At 36.4% G+C, this 12,974-nt stretch overlaps 1 protein-coding gene across 2 annotated transcripts in view; it reads left to right on the forward strand.

Annotated features, from left to right (window-relative positions):
* Window positions 1-12,974, forward strand: part of dph1 (diphthamide biosynthesis 1) — a 93,403-nt gene that overhangs the window by 13,100 nt on the left and 67,329 nt on the right. The window contains exon 3 of one of the 2 annotated variants that reach the window (XM_083548704.1): window positions 12,546-12,609. The exons of the other annotated variant lie outside the window; for it this stretch is intronic. Within the exon in view, the coding sequence (XP_083404830.1) occupies window positions 12,546-12,609 (64 nt within the window). The remainder of the gene's footprint in view (window positions 1-12,545; window positions 12,610-12,974) is intronic. 2 annotated transcript variants of the gene reach the window in all.

Raw genomic sequence — 12,974 nt, forward strand, 5'->3', positions numbered from 1 at the left:
TACTTACAGGTTTTGGTATTAGAAAAAACAAACCGTCTGCAGGTTACTGTTGCTGACACTTCGTCACGGGTCCTTCGATTTCAACTTAATCTGTTTTCACTATTGGCTATTTTTGTGCTCCCTACAGACATGTTGTCTTGCAGTTCTTGCAAGACGGATCCAATTGGCGATGCCCTGCTTTTACCCTGGCTGAATGATGTGTATTTCTAAAACCTTGAGAAGGTCAAGTGCTCGCTCTGAGGTTTTAGTAAGATGTTTTGTTTCCCAGCATATTTGGTGTATTGCTTGGTGTGTGGTTGCCTCAAAGCCCCTTTTGCTTTGTCTCTCGGCTAATCTGAACAGGATTTTGGGAAAAGTATTAAAAAGGAAATGAAAAGTAATGTGGCATTATGCTGAAGCCATGGTTCGTTAGTCCAGATTTATTTTAAAGAAAGTAAAAAAACCAAAAAACTTAAAAATAAATCTCCAAAAGCAGAGCCTACATCATTGAATAATGGATTTATGGATCAAAGAGAGAGCTTCAAGGGTAATCAGATGCTCACTGATGAAATTTGTGATCCATTTTTCTAATTATCATTTTCTATAGCAACACACACAAGGAATAATAGAGGAACAGAGCAAGGATTTAAAAAAACAATCATTCAAAACAGTCATTGTGAATCATGCTGTATGCATTATGGACCAAACAGAATCTTTTTGAATCAAATAAATGAATCTGTGGAAGAAAACGTCAGAAAAGTGCCTTTGCATTTGAGCGCCAGAACTGCACTGGTTATGTGGACTCACTGGCCACTTTATTGGGAACTATTAATGGTTAGGACAGCCTTTGCTTTTAGAACAGCCTCAACCAGTTTGAGTCCAGAGCCCAGTTAAGACACCTTGTGTTAGACTTGTGTAGGCGGTAGATCAACAATACTCTGTTAGGCTTTGGCATTCAAGTGATAGTCGAGTGGTAATAACAGGTCTCAAGCATGCCACTAAAACATTGCCCACACCATTAAACCACCTATATTAACGTGGACTGTTAAGGTAGTTTGGGTCAATGGAATTAGACTGCACAGCAATCTCTGTCCCTCAACATCAAAAAGAGCAGGGAATCTTTTTTAAATCTTTTCCTATACAGATTTGGTGAGCCTCTGCCTTCTGCGGCAAGAGTTCTGTTCTTGGCTGACAGATGTGGTACCCATTGTGGTCTTCTGCTGTTTCACCTCATCTGCCTCAAGTTTTGACGTGTTGTGTTCTATTTTTTGCTCACCGGTTATAAAAAGTGAGATACTCTAGCTTTCCTGTCAGCTCAAAATAGTTGGCCATTTTTGTCTGACCTCTCTCATAAAAACATGTTTCTGCCTATGGAACTGTGGAACTGTCACTTACAATTGTTTTTCCACATCATTCTGTGTAAATTCTAGACATTGTGCATGAATATCCCAGGAGAAACGCAGGTTCTGAAATACTCACACCAGCCTGTCTGGCACCAACAACCACGCCGTGGTCAGTGTCACTGAGATCACACACCCCATTCTGATGTGAAAATAGATTAAGCTTTTCTCCTGTGTCTGTATGACCTTTATTTTTTTTGTATGCAGTATATTTTTGCTTGCTAATTGATTTAGTCAATGAACAAAAATATTATGTCTAGAAAAAGTTGTTTGGTCTCCTTGATGCACAGTACAGGTGTGGATCTGCACATGTGTGTTATAATATGTACTGGGTGAATATCTCGCACACACACACACACACACACACACACACACACACACACACACACACACACACACACACACTGATGTTTAATTTATGTGTTTCTTTTTAATGAATTAAGCCTTCAGCTGTTTGTGATTATAAATGGCAAATTCCTAATACAGTCTGATGTGAGCATCTTTTTGTGAACATTTCAATGCCTTTAGCACAGCATGACTAACAGTAAATGCCAAGGTTGTTCCTCTTTAGTATTTTTATTTTTTTATTCATTTTTACAGACAGACAGACATCAAAGTATCTATAGTTTGAGACATTTTGGTATAAAATAGAGCTTGTTAATGGGGAATAAGTATTATTACAAGAACAGTTCAATAGTATTGAGACAATAGCCTATTTATTGTGTATTTTATTTCTTAAATGGAATATAATTCGTTCAAGTGGGCAAAAAGATGAGAAGTAGTAAACATTGTTATGATTAGTTTATGATTTTATATTTTACCCCCAATGGATTATTTTTTTCTAAGTTCTTAAATGTTTTTTTGCCAGGTGGCACTACTAGTATTGGTGGAAATCAGAGCTTCAGCCATGTAAGCCCATCTCCTGAGCCACCCATGGCCAACCAATTCATAGATAAATTAAACAAATTTGAGGTCCGTGTTGCCTAATATTTGGCTGCTGTTGCAATTTTTAAAATAACCAAAAAATCCTTGATGTGTAACAATCTGTGATAATTTATATATATAAAAAAATGCCCAATCATAAGTATGTCAGTTACTGTATATTACTTTGGTTTTACACTAAAAACGAAGCTCATAGTGAGTGCTCAATTGGGTCATATAAACAGCACATGAAACTGAGGTCACTTTTATAATATAATAGAAATGTAACTCATGGACTGACCAAACAAAAAAAATGACTGTGATTATAACATAATAGTATTAATAATTAATTATAAATTCTAAAAAATATATAGAATATATAAAAAATAATAGTATATAATTGTAAATTTGTAAATTGTAAAATTGTCTTATATCACTTTGTGCATTTGTTTTCCTTTTTTTTTTGTTATGAGCTGTGTAAAGAACTAGCAAAAGCATGGCATGTTACCATATATATATATATATATATATATATATATATATATATATATATATATATATATATATATATATATATATATATACAGTAATTTAATCCTTTTGTTTAAAGAATGAACAACAAATGAACCACTGAATGTCTCCACCACCAAACTGCAGTTAGCTTATTGAATACAAAAGGGAAACCAATGTTAGATGCGTGTTTTACATCTGCACTTCTTGCACATTTCATGTTGAGAATTCTATATGGTGCAGTATGTACATGTAATGTTCTCATATTGTTGGAAAGAAGTGAAACTGGCATGAAGAATTGTCACTACTCCACCCCTACAAACCCAGTTTGCCCTTTGCTCTGATATCATTTTGCATGTACACACATCTCGTCCCTCCTCCTGGCTTTCTTAATGTGTGCCTGTCAATGTGACAGGTCTATCACCCACCCTCTTTTGTATCTTCTCCTTTTTATCATCTGGCTCATCGCTCTGCTCTTCCTGTTGCTGTTTCACTTGCCTGTTTTTGCTCTTGTCCTGGTGAAATTAGGAATAGCAACAATCATCTGATCTCAGTGAAAATACAGGTTGGTTTCACTAATAAATGGTGGTAGGAGAAAGCAGTTTGAGTTAGAACAATGTTTATGCAGCCTGTTTTACCAACAGGAAGTGAAGAGACTGTAAACGTACTTTAAGGTAATAAAATAAAGCCACTACCAGTAAAAAATTAGTAAAAAATGTTTAACATAGCAGACTGTGCAGAATTTCATGGGTGTAATTTATAAACAGCCGTCTCCATGCCTGATTTTTTTTTTATAATTAGGGGGAATTTAAACTGAGTTATGCTCCTGTGGGTGGTTTTGTAATTGTCTTTGCCAAATATGATCTGGTATTGCATTTTTTCAGGCCAGTAATGTCAATGCACACTTTAGAGTAAAGCAAAGCAAAGTGAGTTAAGCACAAAAACACTCAATACAAAAACAATACTATTGCTGTGTATATAACTTTTCTGTGTCAAACAATTCGCCAACCTCAACATGGCAAAATGTTAAGCTTTTAATGGCCTTAAGAACAAGAATTAGCAAGAATTAAGCAAATAAATCAAGTAGATCGACATATTATGAGAGAGATTTTCCCTTTTACTTTTTTAAATGTTTAAGATTTATGGAAAAGTTTTGGAAAAAGTTTTTCAGAAAGAAGTGCCGGTGTTGTTCTGTTTATTGTCAATGGCTTCAAACAGTTAATGAGGAGTTAAAAAGTGAATTTACCGCTTTGTTTTTTTCCCTAAAGAGTTAACTGTAGCAAAACTGAACAAGCACATAGTGGCAATGGAGTTCATTTCCTGAACAATGATTTGTTCTTCAGATTTGTTCATTAAAAGTTTAATAGTTGCCATTTTGGGCTTGGCCAATTTTTCTGGCCAATTGTGTATATATAAACGGAAATTGTAGCAAGGAAAAGTGTACCGACTACTGAGCAGCTCTAAAGAAAATGTCTTATTGCGCCTTTTATTTTTGCCATAACACAATTTATTTGTATAATTAAATTATCAGCTCTATGATATTGCATGTGCCTTTAACAAAGTGGGAAGTTTGTATGAACATATTGCACAGGCCATGCTCATTAATGACCAATTTAGAGGGACTCCAAACAGAGCAATAATTCCAATTAGTATAAACACAGGAATAGACAGAAAAAGAGAACTATACATCATGTAAACAAAAGTATTGGGACATCTGAAATCTCAAGCCATATTTGTAACTTCCCCAAACAGTTATCACAAATTTGGAGAACATTGTAAAGGTCATGTTTAAATTACATTTTCTCTTCACTTAAACTTGGAGACCCAAACCTGTTTCAGCATGACTATACACCTGTGCACCAAGCCAGCTCCATGAAGATTTCATTTACATGGGTTGGAGTGGAAGATCTTCAGTGGCCTGCTATAGAGCTCTGACTTCAACTCTACTGAACACCTTTTGGATGAATTATGTTGATTACACCCCAGGCCTCCTCGCCCTACATCAGTACCTAGCTTTACCAATGCCTTTGTGGCTAAATGAGCACAAATCTCCACAAGCACACTTCAAAATCTAGTGAAGCATTTTCCCAGAAGAGTGGATGATGATATAACATCAAATTAGGAAGGAATGTGGAATGTGATGTTAGAAAAGCACATACAAATGGTCAGCTGTCTACAAACTTTTGACCCTGCAGTGTGAGTCTCTCTGAAAAACCTGTATCTACCTTTTGCTATAAATTATTCAAAATCTACAAAACCGCACAGCTTCCAGTACATACAGCTCCACAGTAGAAATTTATGTAAATGTGAAACTTTGGAACTCGGGGTTCTAAAGATCGTCAAATTTACTGAGACTAATGATGATGTATGATTGTAAATATAGCTCCAACACATGCAGATTAATAAGGCGTAGAATATAGCCAGCTTTGTAGATGTGTGGATTTGCTCTACAAAAGAAAGTTAATGCGGATTGAAAGTAATAGTGGGTGAGGACGTAACCTAGACTGTTCCTGCATGTCTTCCCTTACCACATCCATAAACCTCCTCCTCAGACTTCCTTTTTTTTCTCCTTCCTGGTGGCTCCATCCTTAGCATTTTCCTACCGATATACACTTCTCCTTTTCCTGACGTTTCTGTAGACGTGTTCCTCCTCTCCTTCTCCTCCTTCGGCCAAACAGTAGCCCAATTTCCACTTGTACCCTGTTGGCTAACGATACCTGTGGCGGTCTTTGGTAACCCGGGCCTCGACGATCCGGTATGAAATTCTCTTTCGAGATCTGCATATTTGATTTGCCACACGTGTTACGCTGGATGCTCTTTCTAACGCAACCCTCCCCGTTTATCCGGGCTTGGGACCGGCACTAAGAGTGCACTGGCTTGTGCAAACCAAATGGCTGAGTTTTTAAGAAAATGGGAATAATTAAATAATTAGGCTGGTGACATTTTTCCGAATGACCTTCACACAACCTTGACTACAGTATCATGCAACTGTACTTTCCTTTGTCTTTTGTTTAATACTTTTAAACAGTGCATTTAACATTGCATATAATCTTTATTATATAAAACCTGCAATTATAAAAAAAAAAAATTTTTTGGGGGGGGGTTCTTTTGGAAGTTATAAGGTTTATAATGTTTTTCCAATTCATGTACATTATTTTCTGCATTTAATGAGAGAGAAGAATTATACTTTAAAAAGGTATGATATAGCAATATAAATAATAATACCAAGATATGGATTCCAGATATGATGGAAAATCTCAGTTGATGGGGAAAAAATAATATGGATTATGTCTTAGTTAGTCTGTTGCCAATTTAAGATGGAAATGTTGGTCAGATTTTTTTCATGATGAAAACAAAACAGTAAGTATAACCCCTGGAAGCCTGGAGCATCTGTGTTTCCTTAACAGAGAAAGCTGACATGAAAATGTTTAAAATAGTCAACCTTAAAAAAACCCATAAAACTTCTTCCCTCAACATTGAGTATTCAATCTAGTTTGATTTGTATAAATTTATATTTAAATAGTGCTTGGATTTTAAAAAGACATACAATAACAAAATAAATGACAAATCTTTACATTTTGTACTGTGAATTAGTTCATTTAATAACGAAATGCCAACATTTAAAACATTGAAGTCAGTTTATTATAGGAAGATAGCTGCACGGTTGACTTGCCCGGTCAGTAATCAGACAGATCGGACTGTATGAAGAAGAAAGCAGCTTTATAATGCATATACATTTAAAAAAAAAAAATTGGCCACAGTTTATAATTCTGCTTCTTATTTCGTACCTTCTCACAATTCCATTTTCACACCTGTTTTCAAGACAACAAACATTAACGCATCATCTTAATGCATCATCTTGATTCATATTTTCCAGAATACCGTTTGTTTTTGAGTGTATCACTTTTGACATTCTTGTAAAGCAGCTTTAAAGCAATCTAGATGTAGATTTAGCAAGAGAACAATTATTCTGGGTGACACTGACAACTTTTGGTCCAATATAAAATTAATTATTGAAAACTGGAGAACATGATATTACAATAGCAGAATAGTTTGTACTGCAATCCATCTTGCTTGTTCATGGCCATGTGATTGAAGTACAGATATGCTGATCCCTGTTTATAGATGATTCAGTATTTTAATGTGTAATGAGTAATCTGCTGCAGTTAGAATATAAATCACACTTGTCAGGTAATTTGTACGTTCTTACTGATTGATTTAACTGCTATGATTGAACTGCTATGTTTTCCATTCATTTTATTACAACTGAGAAATTAATTTTAATAGGTTTTTTTTTTTTTTTTTTTTTTTTTTTTTTTTTTACATTGAGGTTCCTCTGAGCCATATTTCAAGCAAAGTGGAGAAGAATATTTTTTCCCTCCCCAATTTGGTCACCAACACACCAAAAACTTTAAAGGACATTTTCTGTAAGATTTTGTAAGAATTCATTAATTTTCAAAGTAAATGTAAAACCGAAGTACAGAATTGTTTGATTTTTGTTTTGTTAGCCACATTTTACTGACTGATATATTTTGTATTTCCCACAAAATGTTGTTCAGCAACAAACAAACACCTGTCAGTTAGCTTCTTCCATCATGTGACTGTTAACCACCGGGGTAGCTCTGAAACACTGAAGCCATCCATATGCATCTCTTAAAACAGTTGCTCATGCAGTGTCACAGGCCACCATGACCACACTTAGAAGAAAGTGCTATCTGCCATTCACACATGATTGGCTGGTGTCATTGTGACTGACATTTGAGAGACAGTATGCTGTCCCTCCCACCCAGGCAGCACGGTCAATTTGACTTATTGGCTCCCTGCCACGAATGCCTGTTGCAGTGCCGCTTGGGAGGCCTTGAATTATTTGTAAAAATTGTGCTGTTTTTTCCACTCTTTTTATTTATTTAAGTATTTCTGCTAAACTGTTGTCATTAAATTACATGGATTTTGTCTTGACACAACCAGGAGTCAGTGTTCTAATTAAAGCATCATTTATCGATTCGCTTTGGTTGCTGTCACACTAATGGACTCATTCTTGCCAGTTCTGTTCTCCTTCATACTGTTCATAGAAGCATGTTCGTCTAATCCGTGTTTGTTTCACACTGATTTTCTTTTTCACTGTGCTGACTGGCTCTACGTTAGATGTTTTCAGCAGCTCTGTTGGGTTTGTGAATCTTTCTGTTTTGGTTTTTAAGTGTAATATCAGAGCAATCTATTTACAATTCAACAACAAAAATTCAGACCCACTTCACTTTTTTCCCCCACAAACTTGCAATAATCTACTCTATATGTAGATATAGTTGACTGAGTTATTTAAATAATGACAAAGTAAAAACATTTTTTTTTAATGGAAAAAACTGAAATGTCACAAGACCCTTTACTTAGTACATAGATGATACACTTGATACATACAGATGCAATATTTGCTTGATGATAAAGTATACAGAAGGTCAGAAGGAGTTGCATTGTGTGTTTGTGGATTTAAAAAAAGCCTATGGCGGGGTGCCGAGAGAGGAGTTTTGGTATTGTCTGAGGAAGTCAGGTGTGTCAGAGAAGTTTGTGAGGGTGGTTCAGGACATGTATGAGGACAGTGTTTCAGCAGTGAAGTGTGCAGTAGGAAAGACAGACTGGTTCAAGGTGGAGGTTGGACTGCATCAAGGACTGGCTCTAAGCCCTTTCCTGTTTGCAGTGGTGATGAACAGGTTGACAGACGAGGTCAGACAGTAGTCTCCATGGACTATGATGTTTGCGGATGGGATCAACAGTGCAAAATAATGGAAAGTGTGTTAGAGAAGTGAAGAAAAGCGTGCAGGCAGGGTGGAGTGGGTTGAGAAGAGTGGCAGGAGTGATTTGTGATAGAAGAGTATCTGCAAAAGTGAAAGGGAAAGGACTGTGGTGAGACCTGCGATGTTTTATGATTTAGAGACAGTGGCATTGAGTAAAAGACAGGAGGCAGAGCTGGAGGTAGCAGAGCTGAAGATGTTAAGGTTTTCATTGGGAGTGACAAGGATGGACAGGATTAGAAATGAGTTTAATAGAGGAACAGCACATATAGGATGTTTTGGAGACAAGGTGAGGGAGGCAAGATTGAGATGGTTTGTACATGTGCAGAGGAGGGACATGGGGTATGTTGGTAGGAGAATGCTTAGGATTGAGCCACTTGGAAGGAGGATAAGAGGAAGGGCAAAGAGGAGGTTTATGGATGTGGTGAGGAAAGACATGCAGGTAGTTGGTTTGAAAAAGGCAGATGTACAGGAGGGGGTATGGAGATGGATGATCCGCTGTGGTGACCCCTAATGGGAGCAGACGAAAAAAAAAAAAGAAGAAAGAAGACTCAGTACATAGTTGAAGCACATTTGGCAGCAATTACAGCCTTGAGTTTTTGTGGGGGAAAAAAAGAAATATCACATGTACATAAGTATTCAGACACTTTACTTATTGTTATTATATTCTATATACTGTTATTATATAAACTGATCAGAAATAACATTATGACATTATGACAGGTGCAGTGCATAACACTGTTTATTTCATTGTGGCACCTGTTAGTGGGTGGAATATATATGGCAGCAAGTGAATATTTTGTCCTCAAAGTTGATGTGTTAAAAGCAGGAGAAATTCGCAAGCATAAGGATTTTAGTGAGTTTGACATGGCCAAATTGTGATGGCTAGACGTCTGGGTCGGAGCATCTCCAAAACTGCAGCTCTTGTGAGATGTTCTCGATCTGCAGTGGTTAGTATATATCAAACCTGCTCCAAAGAAGAAACAGTGGTGAACCAGCGACAGGGTCATGGGCGCCCAAAGGCTTATTAATGCACGTGAGGAGCAAAGGTTGGCCCGTGTGGTCAGATCCAGCAGACAAGCTTCTGTAGCTCAGATTGCTGAAGACATAATATCATAATGTAATGCCCGATTCTGTGTGTACACGTGTGCATGTGTATGCTTGAGTATGTGTATGTATACAGTGTGTGTGTGTGTGTGTGTGTGTGTGTGTGTGTGTGTGTATGTATGTGTGTATATATATATATATATATATATATATATATATATATATATATATATATATATATATATATATATATATATATATATATATATAAACAGATTTTGCATCCTAGTTTTTAATCAGTAGCAGTGCTGCAATGTAAAGCTGCTCTGCTTACTCGGGCCACTCAGTAGATCTTTTCTTGTTTGTTATTGCCACGTTGTTCTCCGCATTATGATGCAGCAAAAGTCAATGGTATGCAGTACATGCAAATGAGACTTCTAGCAAATCAGAGAAGTTTGTTCTATGCTCTGTGGGCATGCCTGCCAGTCTCCAAGGTTTCTGATGAGAGGTCTGTGTGCATTCTGACAAGCAGTTATTCCAGCCAGCCGAATGTGCAAGTTGTTCTGAGGAAATCATGCAGTCCTGTCTGTGGTAATGTTACGTTTAATTAGGAAACGTTCGATAATATTTTGTTACACATTAGTAGCACTCTGAACATGCAAACAGCCTGGTATTATATACTTGTATAATAACATCTACACTATATATGACTATAATCATTTCATCAGTTGCAGAGGAGAACTCGCACTGGAGTACAAGTGCCACCCACCTAAATTCTGCCTGCTTCCAGAACAATTATCTATATATATATTGCTTTGTTGCATTTGCACTATTAATACACTTCCCCCGAATGCAGCACTCTGCAGCACCATTACCATTTTTAGTGGCTTATTTTACAGCATGAGATAAACTCTGCTCTAAAACATCTCCTACTTTGGAATGTCTGTTTTACATGAGGCAGCTGAGCAGAACACGCATCAGTTTCAAAAGATATGAGTGTAAGGTTCCATTTTTTGCATCCATAGTCAGATGTTGATTAATGTGGACTTTTGTTTAACAGTGCCACCAGTGTTCCAGTGTTTATATTTGTATTTACCTATATAATTTTTTTTTTTTTTTTTTTTAAGAAAAATTGTATGAATTTGAAATAGAAAAACTGCTATGAGCTGATTACTTTCTAGCTCAGGCTGTAGACATGTGCAGCCTGTCGGTCACAGTCACGTCATATGATTAAAAGAGTAAACCTTAGGGTGATGATTGCAGATTGATTGAGAAGGTGCAAATAAATCACAGCTGCAGGTAACAAACATAAACGAGGTTGAATCTTTTTTATTTTTGAGGAGACATTATAAGTTGATTGCAGGGTAACATTTGTTCTGGTTAGTATTAAGAGTAAACAAAGAGCATTCTATACTATATAAACTATATAAACTATATAAATCTGTCTACAATGGTGCCGAAGATGGGACATCGATAGATAGCAGTTCTTTAGGTGGTTTTCATGTCGGGAATGTTCGCTGCGGTCTGACTGTGAGTTTGATTGTTCCTGCCCGGGGCTCACTTACAATTTTTTGTTACCGTATTTTACAAATATTTCATAAAGCAGTTATGCAAACACATTGTTTAAAAAAAAATGCAAATTGTCATTATATGCAATCGGTAGGTCACCTTGTGTATCAGGGTTTTTTTTTTTTTATGTTTGTATTTTTATATTAGAATTGTAACACAGTGTGTGACAGTATAAATCTGTGCCCACTGCAATGCACACTCATTACCCAGATGGCCACCTGTAGCCCTGCTTATTTATGCAATTATCCAGTCAGTCAATCATGTGCCGGCAATGAAATGCATAGACTTATGCAGATACAGGTGAAGAGATTCAAGTTTCAATGTTCATATTAAACACCAGAATAGGGAATAAATGTGATCATATTAATGTTGACTCTGGCGTGGTTGATGGTACCAGATGGGCTGGTCTGCATATTTCAGAAACTGCTGATCTCCTGGGATTTTCACCCACAACAGACCCAGACTTTGCACAGAATGGTGCAAAAAATAAACAAATATAAAGAAAACATACAGTGTATAGCAGTTCTATAGATGAACATGCATTGCGGATGAGAGCAGAGATTGGGAAGATTGATAAATGGTTCAAGCTGATTGAAGGTTTTCTGAAAGTTTTTTCAGAAAGTGAACCGGACAATTTATTATTATTTTTTTAATTAGGAAAACATTGCCTGTTTTTTTTTTTTTTTCCAATTCTGATGTTTAATATGTGATGTTAGATTGTTTTTGCATTGTCCTATTGTTACATGTTCACATGAATGAGCAATGTATACTGTGTTCAAGCACTTTTAATTAAACAAACATGAATGTCTAATGCCTGTCTGAGCATTTGTTTTATTAAAAACACTTTCGATCTAATTGCAGAGATCGTTCTTGAGTTTCACCACTGTGAGCCATTTATAGCAAAACCATGCTATTATTTTACATTTGATATCATGGTCTGAATTTTCTTTTCTTTTTTTCTTATCTTTTTTTCCCCACTGAGGTAACCTGATTTAATCTACAAGTGCACTGGGCTTTAATAAAGGACTAATTTTAGAGCCCCAATAAGATCTGAGTGTAGCTATTTAAAAAGTCTTTAAATAAAAACACTAAGGACTTTGTTGCAATATTTGTTTAGTTTGTTTTTCTTATTGTATAGTCATTGATAGTGACACTAATAGTGAATAAATAGAATAAAAGATGGTGAGTAAACCACAGTGGAACACAAGAAACACCTAATAGCCATTGTGTGTTATATTGCATTATATTGCAGCACATCTGAGACTCCAGGCCCTGCTGGTGCCTTTCATATTTCATATTACATTAACTAAGACTCTGTCTCTGTGGTTCACAGTGGCGTTACAGCTACCAGAGGGCCTACAGATGTTTGCCTGTGTGATCGCTGACATTATTGAGAGGTAGGTTTACACACTTTCGAAGTTTTAACACAGTCACTCGCCTCTCTTGCTGCATATCGATCTAGTTTTAGTGAGTACTGTGGCACAGAGCAAGGGTGAACTGTCGACAGGGACAGTGTCGAGTCCAGGAAGTGTAAAAATATCAATAAAGGTGTCAAATCATCATAATTCCTCACTGCAACTAGTAAAAGGTTTCCAGGTTGAAATATGGCACATTTGCCAAGACAAGGTTGCTATGACTGTTTTAGTTTTAATTATACCATAAGCACAAGAGTATTTTTCTTTTAAATTACATTTCCTTGTAGATTTATGAAACATTGCACATTGCTTATAGACACTGCCTTGCACAGGCAAACACGTTAACA

Source organism: Silurus aristotelis (assembly GCF_946808225.1).
Source record: "Silurus aristotelis genome assembly, chromosome: 8".
NCBI classification, from domain to species: Eukaryota; Metazoa; Chordata; class Actinopteri; order Siluriformes; family Siluridae; genus Silurus; species Silurus aristotelis.